At 35.3% G+C, this 26,025-nt stretch overlaps 1 protein-coding gene and 1 pseudogene across 2 annotated transcripts; one reads left to right on the top strand and one right to left on the bottom strand.

Annotated features, from left to right (window-relative positions):
• The first annotated feature begins 9,117 nt into the window (after positions 1-9,117).
• Positions 9,118-10,225, top strand: LOC148881141 (uncharacterized). Its single transcript, XM_088963423.1, has 4 exons — positions 9,118-9,198; positions 9,318-9,397; positions 9,618-9,830; positions 9,935-10,225. Exons 2-4 carry the CDS (start codon positions 9,329-9,331, stop codon positions 9,986-9,988), a joined length of 336 nt encoding a protein of 111 aa, XP_088819549.1. The 5' UTR covers positions 9,118-9,198; positions 9,318-9,328; the 3' UTR covers positions 9,989-10,225.
• A 4,356-nt stretch (positions 10,226-14,581) lies between these two features.
• Positions 14,582-24,456, bottom strand: LOC148881140 (two-component response regulator-like APRR5; annotated as a pseudogene). The gene is made up of 10 exons (XR_016109919.1): positions 24,361-24,456; positions 20,151-20,280; positions 17,791-17,952; positions 17,566-17,696; positions 17,326-17,469; positions 16,772-16,946; positions 16,488-16,619; positions 16,260-16,429; positions 15,125-15,578; positions 14,582-14,988 (listed from the first exon to the last, which is right to left on the bottom strand). The product of XR_016109919.1 is annotated as a two-component response regulator-like APRR5 (transcript).
• Positions 24,457-26,025: the final 1,569 nt, after the last annotated feature.

The raw sequence follows: 26,025 nt of genomic DNA, 5'->3' as shown, positions 1-26,025 counted from the left end.
TTGTGTTTTTCCCTTCTGCTTTCTGCTGTTCATCTTTTTTACCAAAAAACAAAACAAATAACCCTCCTCCAACTATTCTTTTTCATATAAAGTGGAAACTACTACATTTTACTTCTCACAAACAAATAACACAAATGAAATTTGCATACCCATACAATAATACCAGAATTTATAAATCAACCCATTTGCAAATATATATATATATATATATATATATATATATACCAGTGCAAATGAAATTCGCACTGCAAACTGAGCCTAAATGTCAAACTGTAGCTGCTATTGACTTGGCTTTGTAATTAAAGAGGTGGTGTGTTGTTGAATAATCATGGAGTTGATTTGAGGAGTTGTTTAAATATTATAGTTTTTTTTGGTGGGGCAATTCAACAATTCGGGTCAAGATATATAACAATTCCTTCGTTGACTCGATAATTAATTCTGATTACATAGCAATTTATCATTCACATAGAACCAGGGCAAGGCTAAACATTGCAAACCAGTAGAGCTGCAGCCATGAGAGAAACATTACATATCACTCTCTACTTTCTCATTCCGTCTTGTGTTTTCCTGGAAGCTCATGCTCAGGATGAAGCAGAAGCTTTGGTGAAATGGAAGGACAGTTTAAGCTCTCACTCTCTCACTTCATGGTCCCTCACCAGTCGGTTTAGATAAATCTTGCCAACTCAGGACAATTCATTCACAGGTCCAATTCCATATCAGATTAGCAATCTACAAAAGGTATGGCATCTTCATCTTGGGGGAAACATTTACCTTGAGGGGTTGTGTGTACTCTAGTTCTCGTTTTGGCCATTCATTCTCTTAGTCTGGGTGGTTGTTTTAGGGCCTAGTCCTGATTCTATGTTGGAGTGGGTTTAGGCCCCTATGTGGAGTTTTGGTTTTGGTCTTGGACAAGGAACAGATGCTCTAGCAAGAGCTATAGCATGGGGTTGTCTAGGGCTGTAATGCAGGACTAAAATTATGCAGAGCTAGAGCATGGGGTTGCCTAGGGCTGTAACTAGATCATTCTACATATACGAGAGCTGTAATGCAGGACTATAATTATGCAATAAGTTACTTATACTGAACCACTGACCTTGAATGTGTCGTTCAATTGAGTGCCTAGAAGTACTAACATGTTCACAGATGCTCTAGAAAGAGCTAGGGCAGACAAGGAACAGATAGAATGGGGTTGTCTAGGACTGGGCTGCAGCTTGTAATAGCTTCTCTTTATTTTTTCATGTTCGTGTTGGGCTCCCCATGACAGGGAGCTATACTATGTAACTATTGGTCTGCTGTCTAGTTGGGCCTTAATAAAACATTCCAGTTAATTATCAAAAAAAAGAAAAATCTGTAGGAGGAATGGTATATGACAGTTTGTTGAGTGGAAGCCTCCTGCTAGTTAGAAAATTTCATAATCTCTGTCTTTTCACTTATGTTTTGTCTTTGCTTGTATTGAATAAATTGTCACATAGAAAGCAAATTATTTAACAGAAAGTGTGGGAGGGCTGAACAACACATGATACTAGATATGACTATTTGATGACACTTCATATCAGACCGTATCCTTTAAGTGTACTTAATTATAGTTATCCATGCAGTCCTGTCTAATGTTGTAAACTTCATGAGATTTTTCATGTCAAGCATTTTTTTTTGGTAAAATGACTGATGATTGATGATGAACTTATTTTATAAGAGTTACAGAAGTTAGAAACAAGAGCTTTGAATGCCAAGGGACTTAATTTTACCTGCTTGGTGATGCTAATTTTGACCTGTTGCATGAAGACAGGATAGGGTTTCAGGTTTCATTAATTGAGTTCTTTCCAAGTCCTTAACCCTAGATAATATCCATTGTGTGCTATCTTATACAAGTATGGAAAATGGCATGAAGACAGTACAGGGTTTCGGCCTTGACCTTGGGCTTGGGCTTTAAGTCCAACTCTTAGGGTTGGTTGTAGATTGAGCTAAAACCCGGCTCAGCCCACCCAACTTGCCCCTACCCTTGTGTTAATAGTTATAAGATGTAAATATATAAGCACTATGGTGAAAAAAGAATAGAAGGAATAAAAAAGTTTCAGTTCCATAAGAATTAGAAACAAAATGAGTGGCTTCTTTTTTTCTTTCAGCAAAAAAGTATTTGGAGAATACTCCTATGCCAAGGTTTGGGTAGTCATTAATAAATTGTATTAAAATTTGTATTTCCTATCCAATAGAATTTCAAGTGGATATTACTAACAGGAAGAAAGGGTAAGCATATAGTAAAGTATTGTGGATGGGAATTGAGATGATGATAGAAAGTTTTGAAATGCCAATATGCCAAGTTCTGAACCATTTTTATTCAAGCAGAAACAATAAGTTTGATTTGATATTCAGTTTGAAACTGAACTTCCAAATCTGAAAATTGAAACTGAAACAAAAATTTTCAGTTTGACTTTTCGGTTTTAACCAAACAATGCTCGCGCAGTAGAAAGAAAACAACTTAAAAAAAAAAAAAAAAAAAAAAAAAACAAAGACTAAAGCTAAAATTTAGTAGAAGATAAGAAATCAGGCACAAATGGCCAATACTTTGGTCTAAGTGAGAGGCCAAAGCGTGCAGACTTTTGTCATCTAATTATAGTATTTTTTGGCGCATTTATCATTTTGCTCAGGGTCATATTTCTGATAAACATGGGATAGGTGGTAGGCTATGGGTCCCCCAAAGTCCAGAAGCATGTTAATAGTCATGTTTTCTCTTGACCCAGGGGTGCAATTTGGGCAGGTTTTTCCCGAACTGAACCCGAAAAAAGTCAGATTATTGAAAAGTATAATATTGGTTGGGTTTGAGGCCTTGTCCAATCCAATCCAACCTGAATCAGATTTAACTTTATATTTGTATGCATAATCTTAAATACAAATGCATTTAAATATACAAGTATGAATCAATATATTAATGTACAAATACATTTGTGTATATATGTGTGTCAATAATTTTAAGTTAAAAGTAAGATATTTCTAAAATGTGATAATTATCAGTGTTATCAATACTCTCAATATATAGTTGGTTTATTTAATTTAATTGAAACACAAGCCCACATAATGCGGATGCTACCTTGGTCATAAAGAAACTCATGTAATACTCATAGTTGGAATCAGCTAGCTTGTAGTCTCCACCAGCTAGAAAACCAAAGAAACTCATGTAATATTGATAGTTGGACCCAGCCAGCCGCTCCTTCTGGAGCAGCTTTGCAGCAACCACACATTTCAGAAAAACCTCTCTTGAATGAGCTTTGTTGACAAAGACTTGGATGGCAAATGTCAAATCTGAAATGGCCAATGAGAACCTATATTGCCAAAGCCCTAAAAAAAGATTTACAGTTCAACAAGTAAAGCCTCTGTTGGCAAATGTCCAAAAACCCACATTGCCAAAGACAAAATGCCAAATCTGAAATGGACTTTCCATGTTCAGCAAGTAAAGCCTCTATTGCATAACAAATCTAAAATGTCCAAGAACCTAAATTAATTATGCTTTCTTATCTAATAATTAAGTTGAAGAGAAATATATTTATTTGCCTATGTTATTTTGATGGCTTGGATTTGATAAAAAAAAAATTAATTGTAGGATATGATTAAGGGTTTTTTGAAGAGTTTAAGGAAGTAAGAAATTATGGCCAAAGCATTTGTTATAAGCAAAGACCCATGTAAAAAAGTAGGAGATACTGAATTGGGTCAAGATTTTTGGGAGGTATATGTTGAGGTACCGATAATTCGTAAGGAGCCTTTACTAAGACCCCATGGACATCATAAGTCAATTGGAACATCTGTTGGATCTACTATTGCTTGGCTTTTGTTTTTGGTAAATATTACAAATTTACGTATAATTATTTTTATTTCATTTTTATTGCTATATGTGATTAGATAGTCAATGGCTATTAATTTACAAAGATTACACCTATACTTTGTTTTTTTTTTATCTTTTTGTTGCTTTTCTTTGCAGGTTGTAGAGGAAGAAAGGATTGGATGAAGACTACAAAGAGCTTTTTTTTTTTGAGATATTAAAAGGATTTTCTTTGGACTACTCTATATATGATTTGTAGGTTATAAAAAATGAAGACATGTACTCAAAAGGAATAATGAATATAATGAGGGCTGAATATTGTATTTTCTTTTTGTTTTTTTTTTTTTGTTCTTAAAATGATGATGGAAGTTGATTGGAATTTTATGGATAAGGTTTAACTTTTTGCATTTTATATATATTTTCATACAGGTTTTATGTTTTTATTGAATATATTTTTATACATGTGTATCAATTGAAATTTATATGTAACAATATTCACAATATATTGCACTTTTAAAAAAAAAAATTGGATCCTTTTTAGAAGAGGCAAAAAGTGTCTCTAAATACATAATTTTCTTTTCTTAGATTTATTTTAGAGGCGCATAAAATTGCCACAAAATCCTTTAGAGGCATTCAAATGTGCCTCGAAATTGCCTTTATATAGGACTTTTAGTGTAAGTGCAATAGAGGCAATCGTATGTGCCTCTCAAAGTCTAATTTAAATCCGCCTCTAATGCTCAACCAAGCGCCTCTAAAACATTTAATGACAAGGCTTTTAGAGGCACTTACCTGGCCGCCTCCAAGAGGCATTTTTTTATTCTTTTAGAGGCGGTTATGACCGCCTCTATAGATGAATTTTCCAATAGTGGACTAAGTTAATATATTTTTAGTACTTTTTGTATTTTTGTAATTATTGTAGTTTTCATTATCAATGTATTTCTAATAATTGTGTATTTTTGCTATAAATTTTCAATAATTATTGGAGAATAAACTATTACTATTTATTAGAGATGAAACTATTAATTTAGTTGAAATTATGAGTGTTCATGAGTTGGTTCGGTTCGGTCGTAGGCTCTTTAGCCAACCTAATGACCTGGTCAGGTTGGGGAGTTGGTCAGCTAAAACCGACTAACCGTTTGCAAAAATTGATCCACTCAAGTTGTATTGATTTGGGTTAATTTTTTGGTTTGGTTAGTTGGTTCAAAAGATTTAAACTTAAAAATTAAATTTAATTTTTAAAATTATTAGTCTCAAATATTTTATATTATATATATATATATATCCATGGTTAGGTAGTTCGATTGGGAAAATTTTGAACCAAAGCCAACGTAAAATACCAAAAAACTTACCAACTCGGGTCGAGTTGATCGAGTTGGTCGAGTTGTTCAATTTCATTACTTTGATGAATAAACCTAGTTGAAATTAATTTTTGTTATTTTTGTATTATAAAAAATTTATTAAAAGTAGTATAGAAAATATGAATAATTATTAATTTTTTTAAAAAGTTGAAAATATAAAACAGTTGTATAATCTTATGTGTTTCTATTATGGTCATTTACTAGAACACATCTTATAGTTTTACATATTTACTTAAACCTACTTTATAATTTTCATTTTACTTAAACACCCCATATATTTTACAGCTTATTTACTTAATCAACCTTTCATTAAGGAGTGTTTGTTTTGCCATTAGGCCCATGATTTTTTATTCCAAAAATACCTTAACATATTTTTTTTTACAGAAAACAAAATTGACCAAATATAACCAATAGAGTAGTTGCCCGTGTCTTATTAAGTGCAAAAATGTTATTTTTATTTTTATTTTCCTTTGATTAAATTTATTTAAATAAACATTATCGTCAACACTATCATTTTCCACTGTCATCTAATGGAATATTGATTAAATTCATTGCAAATTACAAGTAGTGTTTTATTAAAATGCTAACTATAGGGTAAATTTTAATAAATCCATGAAACTATAAGGGGCATTTTAGTAAATGACCATTTCTATTATTTAGCTTTCACTTAATAAATCTCATGCATTGCACGGGTCCCCGCTAGTTTGAATATATAATGTTAACTTTTATATTTGCTTTTTACTTACACACATACATAGTTTGTTCCCTCACACTAGTTCATTATAATTTTTAATTATTTTCATGCTTTTATTAATAAAAGTTTAATGAATGTTATATATGTGAGAGCTGTTGTAAGTTCTTCTATGTGTTTGATTTGGTTTTTGTTAGTGTTCAAAATTGGGTTTTTGTTGGTTTATTGCTTCTTAGGTGTTATTTGGTATCATTTTCATTTTTTCCTAAACAGCCATGTCTTGACATTTAGTAAAAGTGACTCCAAGTTCTATGCATATTTTAAATTGTTATTTGGTGCCGACCAAGCATCATTAGGCACTATATAGGTAGAAAGTAGAAAACATGTGCAAAATGACATTTTTCCTAAAAGTGGTTCTCACAGAATTTGACACATTCAATATTGATTGAAAATGGTTTAAAAACACTCAACTAGGAATGGCAATGGGGCGGGTTTAGGGCAAGGCACCTCCTCCCCCATCCCCCCCCCCATCCCCCCCCCCCCCCCCCCATGCTCTCTATCCCATCCATTGTGGCGAGGCGGGTTTGGGGTAGGGCACCCATCCCCGAATTTTTCCCACCTAAGGCAAGCACCTAAAAATAATCTAATTTATGGTTATTTTAGAAATAGGATTATGCAAATTTAGGGGTACTTTAAGAATTCGATTATAACAATTTGGGGATACTTTAAAAATGAAATTATGGGAATATGTTCATTATCCTTGTATAAAATTGGGGAAAACTTACCTCATTCAGGGCGGGGTAGGGCAAAGTCCTAGTTTTACAAGGAAAATTGTGATTTCTACGCTCAACAAAAAAAAAAAGTAAGGGAGAGAGAAAAATACCTACATGACACTAACATATCAGAAACATCTTAAAAATTAATTATCATTGACTAGAGACAAACACATCTGTTTTGGATACTCACAAATACCCACATTCAAAAATTAATTTTGACCCAAATATAACATTAGGAATCAATTGAATGTTTTTACAAGATATGGATCCTACCATATATAATTGGAATTTGAACCGCATATGAATTGGATAGGGTATAAATCATACTACCACATCCGAGTAGGGGTGTTCATTATACGGTCTAAACTATAAAATCGAACTAGACCAAACTAAATTTGCAGTTTGGATTGGTTTAATAATTTTGTAAATTGCAGTTTACGATTTTGGTTTGGTATATTGGATTTTATAAGCCGAACCAAATCGTAAACCAAAATTTTATACTACATAAATACATACATATATATAACGTAAATGTATAAATATAATATGAATATATATGATGTATAAATATTATATGTAATATAATGTAATATATCTAAATTGAATGCATAAAATTATAAATATATAATAAATTTTTATTTTATAATAAAATAAAAGTTTTAAGTTTTAATTTTTATGGAGCTATTTGGGCTTTCTAATTGGGTTAATGCCCAATAGAATCATAAAATGGTCCAAAGTCCCCAAACCGTATTAGAAACCACACAAACCATAATAAAACGGTTTGGTTCAGTTTGGAAATATCTCAAACGTAATTTATTGATTTGGTCTGCGATCTTATACAAATCGCACCAAACCAGACTATGAGCACCCCTACATCTGAGTCGTTTGGACGTGGATTTCTTTGATTGGACCTGGTCCAAATCTTGTCCATTTCTTGCCCTATTTAAGTGTGTTTAAGACCAAATTATGATGACCAAAGTTTGAAAATATCAATAGGACACAATTGATATTGCTTGTATTGTATCAATATGGACCATAGCCATCACAACATATGTTACTATTGGAGGGTATCTTGCTAGCTCTTTGTGTCAAGCCAATACGAGTGTGTATTAGTTTGTATCATATTATATGTACCGATAATCATCGATATAGACCAACACACAATGGTATGTTGTGCCCTTCTACCATAAAGCTGAGGATAGAGTGATTAGTCTAAGTTGTCTAGCGCCCAATGCACCTAAATCCTGAATACACCCTTAAACCACCAAATTATCTTGCTTCTTATGGTAATAAGTGAAATAAAATACTTTTTATTAACTTTAGCATTTACATGCAATCCAAATAATTAATGTATATTTATGTTTAACAACTCCAACTAAAAAAATTACAAAAAATAATATTCAAAATTAGTATTTTATAAACTAATGTAATAAATAATCTATCAAATCCACGTTAAAATAAAAAAGATGGTTTTAATCTCAAGAAATTTATACAAATAAAATATTAATAATAAAATAATTATTTTAGTACTTAAAATTTATAAATTTGCACACAATATGCATCTTCAAATATATATATATATATATATATATATATATATATATATATATATATAATTATTAATTAATATTTTAATTTACACTAAATAACAATATATTTATTATTTACAAAATATTTGAGAATATAATATTAAGTTGAGTATATCAAATATAATAATCTACATTTATATCAAAAAACGATTTTAATTTCAGAAAAATTATAAAAACAAAAATATTAATAATAAAATAATTATTTTAATAATAAAAAAGCATGAATTTGCATATAATATGTATCTTAGAATTTTAATAGATTTTGATATATTTTGTAGTTGAGATTATATATTTTTATAAGTTATTAATTGATATTTTAATTTACATTTGAGAATTTAATATTTGGTTGACTTTTTGTTAATATAAAAAATAAAAAAATAGTAAATAGAAAATAATTGATATATGGTTAAAATATAATAGGTACATATGTTCGGTGTCTTTGACTTTTGATTGATGTGTTATTAATAAAATTGTATGATATTTATACATTTCACTATACTAATTGTAATATATTTTTTTATATACACCATTAAAATATACACTTCATATGTATTTATACATTATTCGTGACTATTTAATCTTAAATTTAATATTATTTATATATTTATAAAATTATATATATATTTTTAATATACATTCAATCATTTCCAAATTTTTGTCAATTTACAAAGCGTATCTATATCAAAATTATTGGTTAACACCGATACTATAATCACGAGGATGTGTGGGCTAAGGCCTAAGGGTTAATTCAGAGGCTTTATTCGTAAGGCTTGTACCGCTGGCCCAGGCCCAAAATAAGATTACCTACTCGCATTGCCATCTACATTTTGAGCCGTAGATCAAAACCCTAGAGCTCGATAGGTTTATAAGCATTTTCACACCCCTGCAACATATTTCCTTCAACCCCGAAAATCCTAGATTGGCTGCTGCGGATAAACGCACAACCTTGTTGTTTCATCTGCAGCTGTTAGAGGTATGCTTTCTTGCTTCTGTTTTCGATCCTCCTGTAGTATACTACGGCTACGCATTTCTGTTATTATCGTTGTTTGAAGTCGTGATTTTTCTTCCTTTCTTTACTTTCTCGATTTACAGATTTTGCTACAATGTCTGTGGGAGAGCAAGCTTGCAGTCTTGCTTTATTGGTCCTCCACGACGAGGGGATTCCCGTCACTGTATCCTTTTCTGATCTCGTCGTTTTAGTTTTTTGCCCGGATCTTCCTATGTTTCGTATACATATTTACCCGCTTGTTCTAGTATTGATCTATTTTCTTGAATTATTTGTTGATGGAGCTTGTGGTATATATAGGGGTTCATTGGTTTTGGTTCACTTGGGAGATAATCTTTTGATTCTTGGTAAGAATTAGGCTTCTCTCCTTAACTAGTTCTAAACAGCCCGAGAAGATTGCTACCTTAGTGAAATCCGCGAATGTGTCGGTCGAATCTTACTGGCCAAGTTTATTTTCTAAGCTTGCGGAGAAGAGAAATATTGAAGATCTCATCATGAATGCTGGCTCTGGTGGAGGTGGTGCCCCGGTTGCTGTTTCTGCCCCGGTCGGAGGTGGTGGTGCAGCAGCTGATGCTGCTCCTGCTGCCGAGGAAAAGAAGGTAAAACTCACTTGTTTTAAGTATTTCTTGGGCTGTTTGAACTTTGAATTGTAGTTCTTTAGTCATTACATTCTCATTTTGTTCTTGTTTTCTTGATATTTCAGGAAGAACCCAAGGAAGAGAGTGATGACGACATGGGATTCAGCTTGTTCGATTAGAAGCTCCTTTCAGTATGATATAGTCTTTTGCAAAATTAGTATCTCTCTCAGGGTAGATATTTTGTTAAACTTGTTGGTTCTTTTATAGGAATTTTGGTTGCTCTTAGTGTATGTTAACAAGACCAAAACTCCCCAATCAGATTTGCTAAATTTTGTGTTGGGATTGTTCTGATTATAAGTGGTTTATAAACTCAAAATTCGGATTTGGTATCTAAGAAAATTATTGAAATTGATTAAGTTGTTGGGAAGTCCTTGTATAAGGGCTTTGTTTTTATTGTGTTCCCTGTATGCCTTGCCTTGGATGACACATGGCTTTTTTGGCCCTGTCCATGTGTATTCTCATTCACATTGCCCTCCCAACGTCTGCTCTTCCGAAAATTGAAACTAGTGCATATGTTTGCATTGTGGTAGTATGATTTTAATTGATCTCTCTCTCTCTCTCTCACACCCCCAGATGGAAAGGCCTAATAGCTTGTAGCCTGAAAAGCTTGTGGACTCTGCATATCTAATAACCTAATATTCTTTAACGGAAGCACGGATAGAGTTTTTCTATCTATCAATTGCTTTCTCATGCATTTATGAAAATTCGGGATGTGGGGTTTGATAAAGCTGCAACCATTTGTAATCTTATTTATAAAGGTTTATATCATAATCTAACAATGGAAATGACATTATTAAACAGTATGGAGTGGCAAACCTGGATTCATGTAGCAGACCTCATATGGTTGGGGTTTGGCTTGGATTATGATGTTTTATAAGGATAATATGATACCATTTTCTAAGACAATTTGTATGCTATTGCTGGCAAAGAAATGAGAATAATTATTGCAAAAATATTGTACTTTGAATTTTGATGATGGCTGCTTGTGTTTTTAATTTTGTTAAGAGTTCTTGTATTATCATGTTTGTGGAGGCTTCGATATTAGGTGCTTGTATTTCTACCAAAAAATAGGTGTTTCTATTGTATTGACCCAAATGCTCCCAGCGATAATCCCTTAGCTCCCCATCGTGCTTCACCACCACCCATGAACAGAGTTCTGTTAAAAAATTATACTTTTATTTACATTAAAAAAATGTTTTTAAGCTTCCTTGTTCATAAAAGAACTGACTGAAAGTTTGAAACATATCCTCTACTGAATGGTATCACACTATTTTCTTTTGGTGCAATAAGAGAAGGGAGCTCATGGTTGGTTAGTTAGATTCTCTTCTGCTGTGTAAGTTCATACCACTCACCGAGATTAGATCGCTTACTCTCTTTTTCCATTTCTGAGTAAAAGAAGGATCATAAAGAATAATTGACAAGATGTCCTTTGGTGCTGTATTGTAAAAAAAAAAATCCATGCCATTCTACATGGGTAATGTGGGCTGATAAAATGCTGTGTTGATTTGTTCATTTCTTTTTGGGTAATCTGGGTTTCTAGTATTCTGTGTTGATTGTAGTTGAGTTTAACGGTGGTAAGTTTACTTTCATCATTGTTGCTCAGGATGGGAGTCCCAGGTTTGGTCTATCTTTGTTTTTTTGCATCTTTCTATTTATGTCAGGCATTTGGTTCTTCCGCACACGTTTGGGTGAGGGGGTAGATTCTAGATAATGTTGATAAGATGCAAGAAAATAAATAAAGTCTTCCTACCTGTATCCTTTCCATCACTGATTGTACTTGTTTCTGTTTTATGGATTCCTAGAAGTAATCCTTCACTCTTTATCTGTTTCTTTTTCACACATGATTTGGTTTAGAGACCGAGGAAGGGAGGGAGCCATACTCTAGGTGGATAGTGGCAAAAATAGGCAGGGGGATGGTAAAATATTCTAGTTGGGAAGAGAGTGGAGTTGGAGAATTTGATTGTACAAGTTGAATGGAATTATTTTTGTTTTGCTTTTGTTAATGAGTCTGTTGCAGGTGTCTATGGTGTTGGGTGGGTGTTTTAATTCAAGCCTCAGTTCTTATAGAATATGCAAATTCAATTTGCACCCAAAACAATGCAAATTCAATTGAGTTCTCTCTTCCAGCATTCTTGATGCTATAGGCATTGTTGTTTATGGTTGTATTAATTCTGCTTTCCCTCACTTGAACCCTCTTACTTTGATGTTGCCTATATTTAGTGTTTGGTGGAGTGTCCTATATTTGAAGCAACATTCTCATGAGAATAGGTTTTTGATCTAACCCCATTGATTTCTTTGAAGTTGAAATCTCAGTCACTTTTTGGCTCAACTTCAATGTCCTTGGAATCAGGCAAAAGATGTATCAAACCATTTCTGGAAAATACTTGTGTTTATGAAGGTGGTTGCTTTTTTCAGGCGTCAAAGTCGGCTTTCCAGAATTTAATGGGTGGGGTTGAGGAGTTGGGTTGAATCCAACCCTTCTAATGCCAGCTCATACTTAGATTTTTTGTCAGGGTTTTTTATTTGGTACTAACGGAGAATTATAAATGTACAAGGAATGTTTTCTCCTAAAAACATCTTAAATGAACTCGATAGGTTCATCTCATATATCTTTGTTGTTTGGAATGGGATATCATTTTAGGGGTAACATAGAATAACCGTATTGCCTTTTAAAAAGGGGAAAATAACTTGCCAGAAAAATGAAAGAAAAAGGTGAAAAAATAATGCCCTCCAAAACACTTCACAAGTCGTATACATTCCAATAGTTATGAACTTAAGCTGTATCCCGCCCTTTTTTTTCTCTAATTATGTTTTATAGAACGTGAACATCCAGTTGTAAGACAACTGAAAGAACAGAGAACCCGATACAAAGTTGTATGACTTTACCTGAAGTTTATAACTTTGTAGCATCCAATAAAGTTGTGGAAGAGCACTTTAGTGGTTACATGACTAATTTAATAGCTGCTGTTTTATGAAATCCTATATGGGAAAATCTATACTGCGGAAAAGAGATGATATTAGAAAACTTTGACCAATCAAGTGGAGTGTGAAAATAGACTGCATCTCCTGTCTACGTCTACCCACAACAATACATAAGGTTCAAAGTATCGATACGTATTGAACTGTATCGGCTGATATGTATCATTCTAATTCAGGGAATGGAGAAGATTTAAACTGATTCCCCTGAATTAGTTGTATATATATATATATATATATATATATATATATATATATATATATAATCCTTGATTTGACCGTTTAAGGAATGCTTAGATATTGTATATCAGCTCTAAGATGCTCTGTGTTCGCGATGACCGTTTAAGAAATACACAGATGTTCTTCTGTGTAGGGCCCATCAGAAGCCGCTGTCTTAAAGCCATCCCAATTCCCAAACGGGCATTCGAGGTGCATCTCGGGTATGGTTGGGTTCTTTAGAAAAAGAACTATTTTGGAGATAGCTGAAAAAAAGAGTCGAGATTTGCCCAATGCCACTACAACAATGCACATTTGAAACATCTCTGTGAATGACAACTTTCTGATGTTTCTGATGTCCAGTTAGACTGACATGTTAAAATTAAGATTTAAAATAACGTATCGGTAATTTTAGTTTTTTTTTTTCAAATTTGATTCAGAAGAATCAGCTTAAGGTCTATCTACCCCCTGAACCAGTCAAAACCCCGATACCTTCTCTGTAGGGGTGTATCAGGAATCTCCCAATACAATACGTATCAGCCAATACAGGGGCTGATACATATTGATATTTTGGACTTTGGTTAAAATGGTTTTGCTGGTAGTAGATGCATCTTGTAGTTAAGGCTTAAGAGGCATCCCACCAAGTTGGATTTTGTTTTCTAAGTGGCAGTTTGTTTAGTTAGTTAAGTGGCTGTTGATACAGCAGTTGCTAAAAAAAACAAGTCGGTTTGAAATTAGGGAAAATTCTCAATTAGCACCCTGTGCTTTTGGGCCTAGTGACACTTCGGTCCCAAATTTTAAAATGCGATAATTCAGTATCCAAACTTTTAAAACATACCAACCCAGTATCTACCATTAACCAGTCTATTAACTAGTTGTCAAGGATTTGAGACTGTTCATTTCTTACCAATGTTTGGATGATTGATAAAGAAAATTAGATGACATTCGAAATACATTTGTGGCTTTTCAAATGCCACTTAACGGTTGGTTAATAACAGATAATGGGTTGATACATTTTGAAAATTTGGATACTGAATTTTTGTATTTTAAAGTTTAGGGACCAAAGTGACACTAGGCCCAAATTATTATCATTAACTATGGGACGAGACTGTTGCAATCCATTTAGAGATGCCTGCTGTTCTCTGATTTGTAGTGTAATTATAACTTATAAGTGAGATGCTAGACACGGCATGCATGTCCAGGAAATTGACCGGATTATTGCGAGTCTGCCCACTGAGACAAGCTAAGAGAGCATTTGTTCTTTTCATGTGCCACGGCGCGGTGCAAGCGCCGTTTGGTTTGGGTCGAGCCTACTCTACGCACTAACGCACATGCTACCATCCTATCTATCCTAACAAACAAATGGGATGGAATGGTTCAGAATTCAGATTGCATGAATGCTGAGTATTGTATTTGTTCAGGAAGTGGTCATCTTTATGGCAAATTATTGAAAGGCCCATAACCCCCTAATTTTTCAACACTAGAAGATATCACCGGAGTCTCATTGAAATTAAGTGCACGTACTCAAAGCTTAAAAGGCTGATTGATTCAATTTGGCATCGCAAATACCTAATGATGCAGAAGTTCACAACTACCTTGCTATTTACAGGTAGCTACTAGCTACAATAAAATTGTAATCAAGCACACACTATTATGTCCACAAGAATCTTTGAGCATTGCAAATCCCTGCTAGTGCAACTGCAAGCTTGATTACAATTTTATTGTAGCTACAATAAAATAAGAAGTGCATGTAATCTGAACTACAATATTCGAGGCTGTCATTGCAGTTGGTCCATCTCATCTTTGAGTTGGGCGAAAACCCATGACTGACGGGTGAAAAGACTCTTCAGACTGACACTTGACGAACAAATTGTCCTTTTACTCGTGGGCGCTGCTCTGCAAGTTTCTACCTGCTCTGATACCGAACCTGTGTAGTTAAGCCCATCGCAAGAGACAGAATACACAACTCACACAACTGTACAAGAAGAGGTACCAAAAAAAAAATCTACCGTCTAATCAATTATAATGGTTTGGTTAGTACGTACTTCATGGCACAATTGTCATTTTGATCTTGTGTGGTAAACTTGTTCAGAACTGTGAATTTCAGGATCTGAATTCTGGGATGAGTCCATGGGCAAGGTGACATCTTGATGGCTGATTGAAATTGGAACACATATTGGTATCTGACTTAGTTCTGTACAAAACATGGGTGGAAAATCAGCACAATAGTTAGAATAATCACCATCAAACCTTATGCCCCTCACTGAAGGAGGAACAGGAGCAATCCTAAATTGTTGGTATGGAAATACTACTTCAAATTGACCAGACTGGCCTTCAACCAAGGTCACACATTCCTGATTATTATTTAAAGTGGCACTATTTCTTTGAGGAGCATCAGAAGCATTTGCCTTAGCTTGACTTGTCAGATATTTGAGGGAGTTGATTGAATGTTCTCTTTCTTTGGTGTCAAAACTGGCCAACTCAGGGAGACAGAGCTGCATTGGCCTGCTATTATACCTGCAAGCAGGAATGCTAAACCGATAATTTTTTTTTTGTGGAAAGGTAACTTTAAATAAAAAAGTAAATAGCCTTAGAAAAGAATAATTAGATTTTCCTCAAAAAAGGTTAAGTCACCTCAAAAAGGTTATATTAGAAGCCGTCTATGCACCTTCTATAGATGTCAGGCTTGCCCATACTTTTTGGTCTACCTTTTTTTAATGTCTCAAGCATTTCCAACATTACCAGTTAACACGATTAAATTTAGCCTAAAAAGGGGAGCACAGTCCACAGATCATGTCCATGATTAGATTAACAACATAAATATATAAATCACTAAATCAGAGTGTAAGTACTTAGAAATGTAAGACAAACTTCATGATTGTAACTCATTTGCGTTTCCCCATTGTTATATACGTACTCCTTTAAAAAAAGTTAAAGAAGAAATTCAGGGAAACTAAATTCAACAAGTCTATGCAGAATTGCAGATAATGGAGCTAGTAGAAACTAGAAAGAATAAACTTGCCCATCTGGATTCCTGGGGAAATAAGTTTGTCAGATTAATGCATTAGAATTTGTTGTTGCTAAAGGGCTACAGAAGAGATGCTAGAAGTCGCAACACACAAAACCAGTTTTCATCACTAAGCTCAAAAAGTAGTGTTCTGCAACAAAATAAATGGAGCACATGAAATATAAACTCACCATGAAAAGGCTAAGGCTTTTGAATGGCTCAATGTGTGCCTTGAGTCAACAAATCCATGTTTCTCAAGGCTAATAGGATGGGTGGGACCTTCTCAAGGAAATCTCCAAAAGTGGTGAAGGACCAAACTGATCATTTGAACCAAAGTGAATTTTCGCATTGTTGGATAAAACTTCTTAACCGGTCTTTTAAGTGTAGTTTTGGCAATTATCAAATACTCCAATCAAGTCAGTGTTTCTCTTGGAGGTGCATGTTCATAGAAGTCACTCCGAATCTCCCTAGTGATATTAACATCATTTTTGTGATTTTCTGGTGCCACATACTCACAATGGCAATCCCTTTTGCATCAACTTGGTGTTCTCCTGGAATTAAGGCATTTAATTTAGCTTCATTCAAGGTGCCACCCTTAGATGATAATAACGATGATAATAATGATTAGAGGTGCCACCCCTGATCCAATTTATCATACAGAACCGAGTAAATTGAGAAAAAGATGTGGAAAAATGTGTCATACCTTTTGCTTCATCATCATGCATAAGCAAATTCTGATCCAACTTATGGCACTCTTCATGCTTCTGTATTTCAATGTTACTGACAGGAGATGCACTCCTGCAATTTCGTTTCGAAGGATCCTGCATATTTGGTATGAAGGGACTCTCAGCTTCTGTGTCTCATTTTGTACAAGAGCTCTGCACAAGTGTTGGAAAAACATTGCAGTCTCTATGTAAAACCTCATGTAGCCGACCTAAACTGGAAAAGAGAAGTCCTTTAGATGTAAGTGGCCTTATATGAAATACAGTATCATGTTATCCTTCAAAACCAGTATTCCCTAACACTAAAACCTTTAGGTATCAGTCCAGAAACTTATGAGAATAATTAAACCAGTTGATACTAGTTCATAGTATTTATAAAAGGAAGTTGGCATTCTAAAACTGCTTCTTGACATGGATTTACGTATGAATCAAAACTATGTCCAAAAACATACGAATTGTCACAAGTATATGAAACTGCTTGAAGCACAAATAGAAAAATGCATTAGATGATGACTAGAAGATAGGAGTCACTTACTTGACCATCACTCCCTTTCTCGGTACACTGCTTAATTTTCTGCATGCAATCACTTAACTGATTATTTGCAGAGCTGTTTTCAGTTATGGCTTCAACTTTCCGTTGTATGGGGGTCCCTTCTTGGCTATCATGTCCAGCAGTTGACTGACAGTGTGAACAGACTAAGAGTCAGGTTGATGCTTTAGGTAAGAAGGAACACAGAAAAAGACAACAAGAACAAAAATGGCAAAGATAGCATACAGATTGTCTTCTCCAGACATGTTGCCACAAGTTTCTGAGCTCATTCTTCCTGATTGGCTTCATGAGAAAATCAGCAGCACCTCTCAACATGCATTTAAAAACCATGCTAATTGAATCATGTGAGGACATCACTGCAAGATCAACAAAGAAATGCCACACAAGAGGCCGAGAATGATTCCAAGTGAAACAGAATAAGAAGATTATATAAATGATTTCTTATCGTACTTATAACAGGAATTTTTTTGCAGATCTCATGCTCCGTTATCAAGGTTAGAAGAGCAAATCCAGATATTAACGGCAGCTCCACTTCTGTCAAGATGAGATCAACATTATGGGGTCCTCCCTTTAATGCTTCCCATGCCTTCAAGCCATCTGAAACTGCCGCAACTGCAAAAAAGCAAAAGCAAAAAAAAAAAAAAAAATCAGATTTATATTCCAAGAATGTGCTTTATGATTATTTTAACAGCCAAACATAGATTTGAAAATACAATACTAATAAAGCAACAAATTACAACTTCATAAGATTTATGGTATAAGCAAATAGGTGAAACAATCTGTCCCTCTCTCTAGAAGCTGCAGTTCTTCCAGTGATCAATTGTTTCATAAGAAGCATGGGATAGAGCATTTGCAAACCTAAACCAACAAATACATGAATAGGCATACTACATAGAGACTGGCATACAAGTAGCTTCTGGGTGCATGCTCATATCTGATCCTAGGAATAACTATGACCAACATTAGACAGACTCATTACTGAATGGAGGTTTGGGATCAACCTCACCAGGGTCTGATCGTATTTTTTTATCAGCAGGGTCTGATCATACTTGATAGAGTACTAGGGCTGTAATTGGATTGGATCAAGCTATAGCCACATCTGATCCGATTATCAAATCTTTGGATCCAAATGTGATCCAAAGTCTGGTATGCTGGACTCAGGTCAGATTCAGATTTAAATTTACTAGTTATAAACTTTATATAATTTGATAATAATAATAACAACAACAACAACTTTTAATTGAATTGGATTGGATGTCAAATTGGGTACAGATATAGAAACAATATATTCAAACATTAAGTATCAGAACTGATATTAAGGATCTTTATCTTATGAGATTCTTATTCATTGTGAACAAATCCTATGCTGGGCATTCGATATTGTTGGAGCCAAAATGACTTCACATTCAAGGGATATTTATCCCTTGTCCTCACATCAAGACAACTATCCCAAAATTTTAGGCCATTTATTTTCCTCCCTCCACACACACACACACTCGCTTCTTGCATGTGCCACTTAACTAGTTCTGAGAAAAACCCATCCTCGTCAGTTGGAATCACCAATAGAAACCAACAACTTACACAAAATAAAGAACTTGACAACCTCAAAACCAAAAAAGTAAATGGAATTACCATGGTATCATGGTCAAGATTTAAAGATTTTAAAATCTTACATAAGATCCAAGTGAAACAGAAAAGATTCGAGATATCGATTGTTGATAAACAGAAAAAACAAAAAAAAAAAAAAACAAAATAAAACTAGTCATGTACAAAGAAAATTATGATAAAGGAAGCTGAGATGTTTTGACCGTTCCAAAAGAAAAGAGTTGGCGAACAGAATGTTGACAAAGCAACATATATCCACAAGAAAATTGCATATTAGACTCCATCTTGTATCTCAATTGGTCAATACATTGCGTTGTTACCTTAACGTTTGCACATGCAATCCCGCCACACCTATCCAAAGAGACCGGACAACCTATACACATGAACACATCTAAGATGAACCAGGAGCTAAGGTGAAAAAAGAATTAATCCAATCTTAATGGATGAAAGGTGCATCAATAGCCCAAGACCCAAACCCTTGCAACCGCACCCCTCACCCACCCATTCCCACCCACACACGCAATTGGATAATAAGCTTACAGGACTGTACAATGACCCTCATTGCTACATATGAATGTTGCAATGAAGGTAAGTAGCTCACACAAGAAGCTCGTATAGGAACCCAACAAAACGAGCAGATCATTGCTAGTCAAATGTGACTATGCATAAAATGCCAAATCCTTCATAGGGTGAAAAAAGTTTTGCCACAACAGACAATAAGTCTCAAGGAAAAACTACCATCGCCTCCATCAGAACCAGGAGAATTGAAAAAAAAAAAAAAAGACATGGAAGAAAGTAGTCAAAGTACTAGAAGTTCGCATACTAAACTCTTCCCATGAGTTTGCTTACAAAATTTCTAAAAGACCAATTTCCAATATGAACAAGTAAGATGAAACTGTAAACAAATTTCACAAGCTTTACAAAATAAATAATATTTCGGCATCAAGTCAAAACAAACTACTAGAAAACACACATTTGAAGCCTCCAGCAAGAAGACTATCGATCAAAGCTTTAGAAATAAAATGGAAGAAAATAAAGGATAATTCGACTAAAGATTACAGAACCCAAAAAGAATTAAATAAATACCCGCCTAAAATTCTGAATCATTTTCCAACCACCACAACTCAAAAGGGAAGAAAAGAAATAACGAAATAAGTAGTAAAAGCAGGGGAAGAAGAGACGAAAAATGTCATACAAGAACTAACCTCTGTAACTGCATTTTTGAAGAAGTGCGGCGATGATCTGCCTGGTGGAATCATCGGCTTCAACCAACAGAACTCTGAGAAACATCCGAGGAAGAATTTTCTCCCATTTAATAGCAGTTTCAGAGATGTTCTATTTCTTATCCTCCCGTGACTCTCCCTCCCCTTCCTCTTCCTGCCTGCAACACCTTGTCCATGCTATCTTCACAACCTACAGCAACTTCCCCATTTCCTCCTAAACCTTAACATCAACGTGGACGATAACGAAACCATAATTTTTGTTCAAAGCTGCTGCAACTGATGCTGCAAACTTCACTCACATCCTCGGCTATCTTCGCCACTAGTTGGAAGGGTGGCTCGTACCGATTCCAGCAGTAACCGCCTCAGAGAATGATAAGTTTGATTTAGAGCTGCGGAGTCCGCGAAATATCTCGGTGTCAATCTCTCCCCCCTCCCCCCTCCCCCCAACCATACTATAAGTGCGAAACGCGTCTCTGCTGCCATGTCACTCTCTCCCTATTTGCGTACAAGTGCGAAACATGTCTCTACTACCATGTCATCCTTGAAATAAAATAAATGAAATCATAAAGTTTTTTTTTTTTTTTTTTTTTTTTTTTTACATATCGATCATATTCCAAACAAAGCAGCAGGAAACATATAGACACCAAATAAACATGCTCCGGAATTAACATAAAACCAAACAAATAAAGAAAAACAGAAAGTTACAAACAAACTACTCTACCAAGGCCGATTAAAGAAATGGCGAATTACCAAACATGCTCCGGAATTCACCGGCATCACATCCCTTACTAGATCTTCCTTCACTAACTCCCAAAAGGTTTTGGAAGAAAAGATTTAAAAATCCATCCAATCTTGAAAGTTTCCTCGGGGCCATTTAAAAAAAGGTTTTTTTAATTTCTTCTTCGAAGTCTTTTTTTCTATCTTTTATTTGTTTCTTCATTTATTACCGATTGAATTCTTTGTATAGTTATTTCAATTTCTATGGGGCAAAAAGAAGTGTAAATTTGATGGAAATGATTTTTCATGATCTTTTTAATATTTTCTTGTCCCTCAAACTACTCTCTAGACTCATTTTTCAGTTTTAAAGTCCTATTTTTTGTTCTCTTTTTTATTGTTTGGTTATGGAAAAATCTTATATTTCTGTCTCCAAAATTTATCCAGTTTACTTTAGTTTTCGGGGCCCACATGATTTTTTCTCTTCTTATCCATTCATCAAGATTTTTTTCAAGTTGATTGATCTTCTCTTGATCATAATTTGACCCTTTCTTTTCTCTCTCCCTATTAAGCTCTTCTCTGAGTCTTTCAAGCCACCATTGCACCTTCCCGAAATCTTTTTTGTTCCAATTCCTCATAATCCTACTTAGTTCTCCACATTCTTTTGGAACAATAAAATCAATATTGTTGCTTTGCTTTTTAGTCCAAGTGAAGGGATGAGAGATCCATCATATGGATGGCTGAACCCTATAGGAAGGTTGGGCGAAATTTCAAAAATTTCTCTCTTTCTCATCTGGGAATCACATTCCCTATTTTAAAAAACTATATTTTCAATGATCGTTCTTGAATCCAAAACTAGACCAAATTTGAAACCAAAAGAAGAGGGGACGGATATACCTGATATGAAGTAATAGTAACTCCCAATGAAGATGTTTACACCCAAGGAGAATACCAAAACCCGCTTCCATCGAAGATGACACAGTGTGTAATGAAGCAGGATCAGTAGGATGACTCTTCAGAAAGAACCAAGATCCTTCAGGAAAAATCGAACAGGGGCTGGTGAGCACGACTTCAGATTGTTTCTTTAGCTAAGAAACAATATCAAGAACCTTTCTTGATCAATTCCTCAAGAGGAGATCGAACTGGGTAGGAATGACAAGAATATGAGAGAATTTTGCATGTTGCTGTGTTATGTAACTGAGGAATTCACCCCCTTTATTTATAGCCTTCTCAGGATCAACTTCCTAATCTAATTAGGAGAGAGTTCCTTAATCCAAATCTGATATTTGGATATGGACTCTTGAATGGATAAAACTTATTTTATCCTTCAGCTAATCCTAATCAGATTATAAATCCTATCTTGCCTCCTTTTAATTAACTAACTTAAGCCCAATTCGAATTGGGCTTTAGGCCTATTAAGCTTATGTGCTCATTTACCCCTTAACCTGTTGCCTCGTTGACTCTATTTGTATGGCATGGGACCCAAACATTAATCTACACATCAGCCACATGGGTTCAGCCCAACCTTTGTTACAAGGCCTGGCCGAATTCACTGTAGGAAACAATGAACCCCTGAATCCATTAGCATTGGCTCTTAATGGGCCTAACATTTACATTAAATGGTCATTGGGTCTAGCCACCTTATGAAAACCCAAGGACTGTGGGCTGATGCAAGATTAGCCCATTAGGTATTACTCTCAATGATCTTACACTTAACCTCTCAGCCCATAATGATCAAACACTGTCTGACAAGAGAGGACATCTCCCTCGGCTACAAGGAACAACTCCCGGGAATTAAAACCTTTTGCAAACATTTTGAAACCATAATATATAAATATATTTTGCAAAAACAAATTTCAACGGTTGAAATGAACTGCTGGCAGTTTAGGTTTCCATCAGAGAGAGTGCATTCTCCGATCGTTCACTTTGTCCGACAAAGTCCTGTCACTATGATCACCCACTCAGGTGAATTCTCAGACTGTCCCAACATACCCAGGTTTTGACCCCCCTCTAAGGATATCACTGATTGGCATATCAAAGATACCCCAATCCGACACCTAGTGTAGTACCATAATCGAGTCTAGGGGTCAAGTGTAGCATTCCAGTTTTGCCCATCTATCTCCAAGGTACAGGGCAATACTGAAATTTGGTCCGGTTCAGGGTTTCAAGAACACCCACACTGTATGTACCTCAGGTCTCACCCTGGTAGCTAAGACAAGCCACCCCAACCAACTTGGCGGCACATTAGTATCAACTTTAGTAGGATAAATGTCCCCAAATCTATCTAATGGCTGTGAAGATTCTAAACTAACACGAGTCTCATAAGTGTTCAGTTTAAGGGTATTACATAGAAGTACACCACAATGACATGAATCAATTACATACTTTATTCATTTACAATAAATGTCAAAAGATACAACAACCTGATTGGAGCTAAGGGCATAACTATTTAACAGCTCCAACTTGCACTTAGGTCCAATCGAGTACAAGCCAGAGTCCCATACTTTCCACGTGTTTCTCAAACACTTTCTGTGTGGCATAGTCAATGGGTCTGCCACATTCTCCACTAATTCTACTTTTTAACATCAATCTCCCGTAGATCCAGTGTTGTTACACAACAATGGAATGAGTGATGTGTTAAATTCTAAATTCTAGAATGAACACCTTCATTCATTAGGCAGCCTCACTTATGACAATGTGCTCGGCTTAGGTTGTGGACTGTTATTTTTACTACTCAGGACTCCCATCGTGAAGATGTAACCAGATGTAGACATTCTATCATCTGGGCCTGACTGGAAATCGACATCAGTATACCCTTGGATCTGTAGTGAACTACCATCGAATACTAGACAAAACTCTTTTAAAGGTATTTCAGTATGTTCTTCACAACTGTCCAGTGTTCGTGTCCTGGGTCAGATTGGTATCTAGTTACCACACTCACTGCCTGAGCAATGTCAAGACGAGTGCACAACATGACTTACATGATGCTCCCTACGACTGAGGCATAGGGGATCTCCTTCATGCCCTCAATCTCCTCGGGAGTCTTGGGAGACATACCCTTGGAGAGAGTGATTCCGTGCCTGAAAGGAACATTTCCTTTCTCGGAGTTCTCCATACTGTATCTCTTAACAATTTTGTTAATGTAAATAGATTGGGATAATCCTATTATCATTTTTGATCTATCTCTATAGAGTCGAAGTTCCAAGGTATAGGTGGTTTCTCCAAGATCTTTCATGGAGAATTGCTGTGAAAGCCATACTTTCACCTTAGTCAACATTCCTACATTATTCCCAATGAGTAGAATGTCATCTACATATAAAACCAAGAACGTAACCTTATACCCACTGGTCTTCCTTTAAATACAGGGCTCATCCAGATTTTGCTTAAAGCCAAATTGTTTGACTGTAGAGTTAAACCGGATGTTCCAGCTCCTAAAAGTCTGCTTCAGTCCATATATGGATTGGTTAAGTTTGCATACCACGTGTTCCAGAACTGCAGCAATGAATCCTTGTGGTTTCTGCATGTAGATATCTTCAGCAAGATCTCGATTCAAGAACGTAGTTTTGACATCCATTTGTCAAATATTGTAGTTATGGTATGCTGCTACAGCTAGCAAGATCCTAATAAACTTCAGCATAGCCACCGGCGAAAAGGTTTCCTTATAGTCGATTCCCTCTTTCTGAGTGTACCCTTTCGCCATAAGATGAACTTTATAGGTCTCAACGTTACCATCTGGGCCCTTCTTCCTCTTGTAAATTCACTTGCAACCAATTGCTTTCACATCAGAGGGTGGATCCAAAAGAGTCCAAACCTTGTTGGTCTCCATCAAGTCCATTTCAACTTTCATGGCATGCACATAGCTTGGGATATAGCTTCCGCATAAGTTGTGGGATCCTCCTCACTTGTCAGCTTCCACCAAGTAACTTTCTTGGTCATAATTGTAACGAACTAGAGGCCTGGATACTTGGGTAGATCTTCTAGGTTGAGTATTTGGAGCTTGTGGAACATCTCCCACTATTATTGGGCTCTCCTCATCAAAAATAACTTATTGTTGAAGATTCTACAAGATGTAACATTCTTCTAAGAAACAGGCATTTCGACTGCAAAACACCTTTTGTTCTTTCGGATCATGGAATAAGTAACCTATAGAACTTTTGGGGTAACCTATAAATAGGCAACGACTGGTCTTTGATTCCAATTTGTCAGTACTAGTTCTTTTAACATGTGTTGGACAACCCCAAATCTTCAAGTGTCTCACACTTGGTTTCTTATCGGTCCAAAGCTCATAGGGAGCCTTCGGAACATATTTGGTTGGAACCTGATTCGACACATAAATCGCAATCATTAATGCGAAACCCCAAAAGGATGTAGGTAGCTCTGAGTGGACGATAAGTGATCGGACCATATCTAAAGAGTCCGATTTCTCCTCTTTGACACACCATTTAATTGTGGTGTAGTAAGAGGAGCTAGTTGTGATACAATCCCATTTTCCTTTAAGTAGTCCCTGAATTCGTCAAAGAGATACTTGCCACCTTGATCTGATCGAATGGTCCTCTCCCTAACTGTTTCTCAACTTCTTGTCTAAACTCTTTGAACTTTTCAAAGGATTCAGACTTATGTCTCATTAGATACATGTAACCATACCGAGAATAATCATCGGTAAAGGTTATAAAATAAACGTGCTGATTACATGTCCTAACATTTAGGAAACCACATACATTAGTATGTATAAGGTCAAGTGTGCTTTTAGATCTTTCAAGCTTATCGTTAAATGGCCGCTTCGTCATCTTACCCTGAAGGCAAAGTTCACTGGTTGAAAGATCTTCTACGGTTAGAAAATCCAAAGGATCATCCTTTACCAACCTTGTGATACGATCTATGATAATGTGGCCAAGTCGGTAATGCCACAGGCACATGGGACTAACTATATCACGGTTACTTTTCTTAGGGATTATTTCTAATGTAGTTTCAGTAATATTGGTTTCTAGAGAGGGATGGAGAACATAAAGACCATTCTCAAGTTCCCTATATGCTAGGAATTTGTTATTCTGTTTAATAGTAATCACATTACTAACCAAAATAGAATAACCATCCATGCACAATTTTGAGACAGAAATCAAATTTCTTCTTAAATTAGGTACGA

This window comes from Nelumbo lutea, chromosome 1 (genome assembly GCF_056320005.1).
Source record: "Nelumbo lutea isolate HS-2025 chromosome 1, American lotus-T2T, whole genome shotgun sequence".
In the NCBI taxonomy this organism is placed as follows: Eukaryota; Viridiplantae; Streptophyta; class Magnoliopsida; order Proteales; family Nelumbonaceae; genus Nelumbo; species Nelumbo lutea.
The sequence above is the reverse complement of the archived record's forward strand: the minus strand, read 5'-3'. Positions and strand labels throughout refer to the sequence as shown.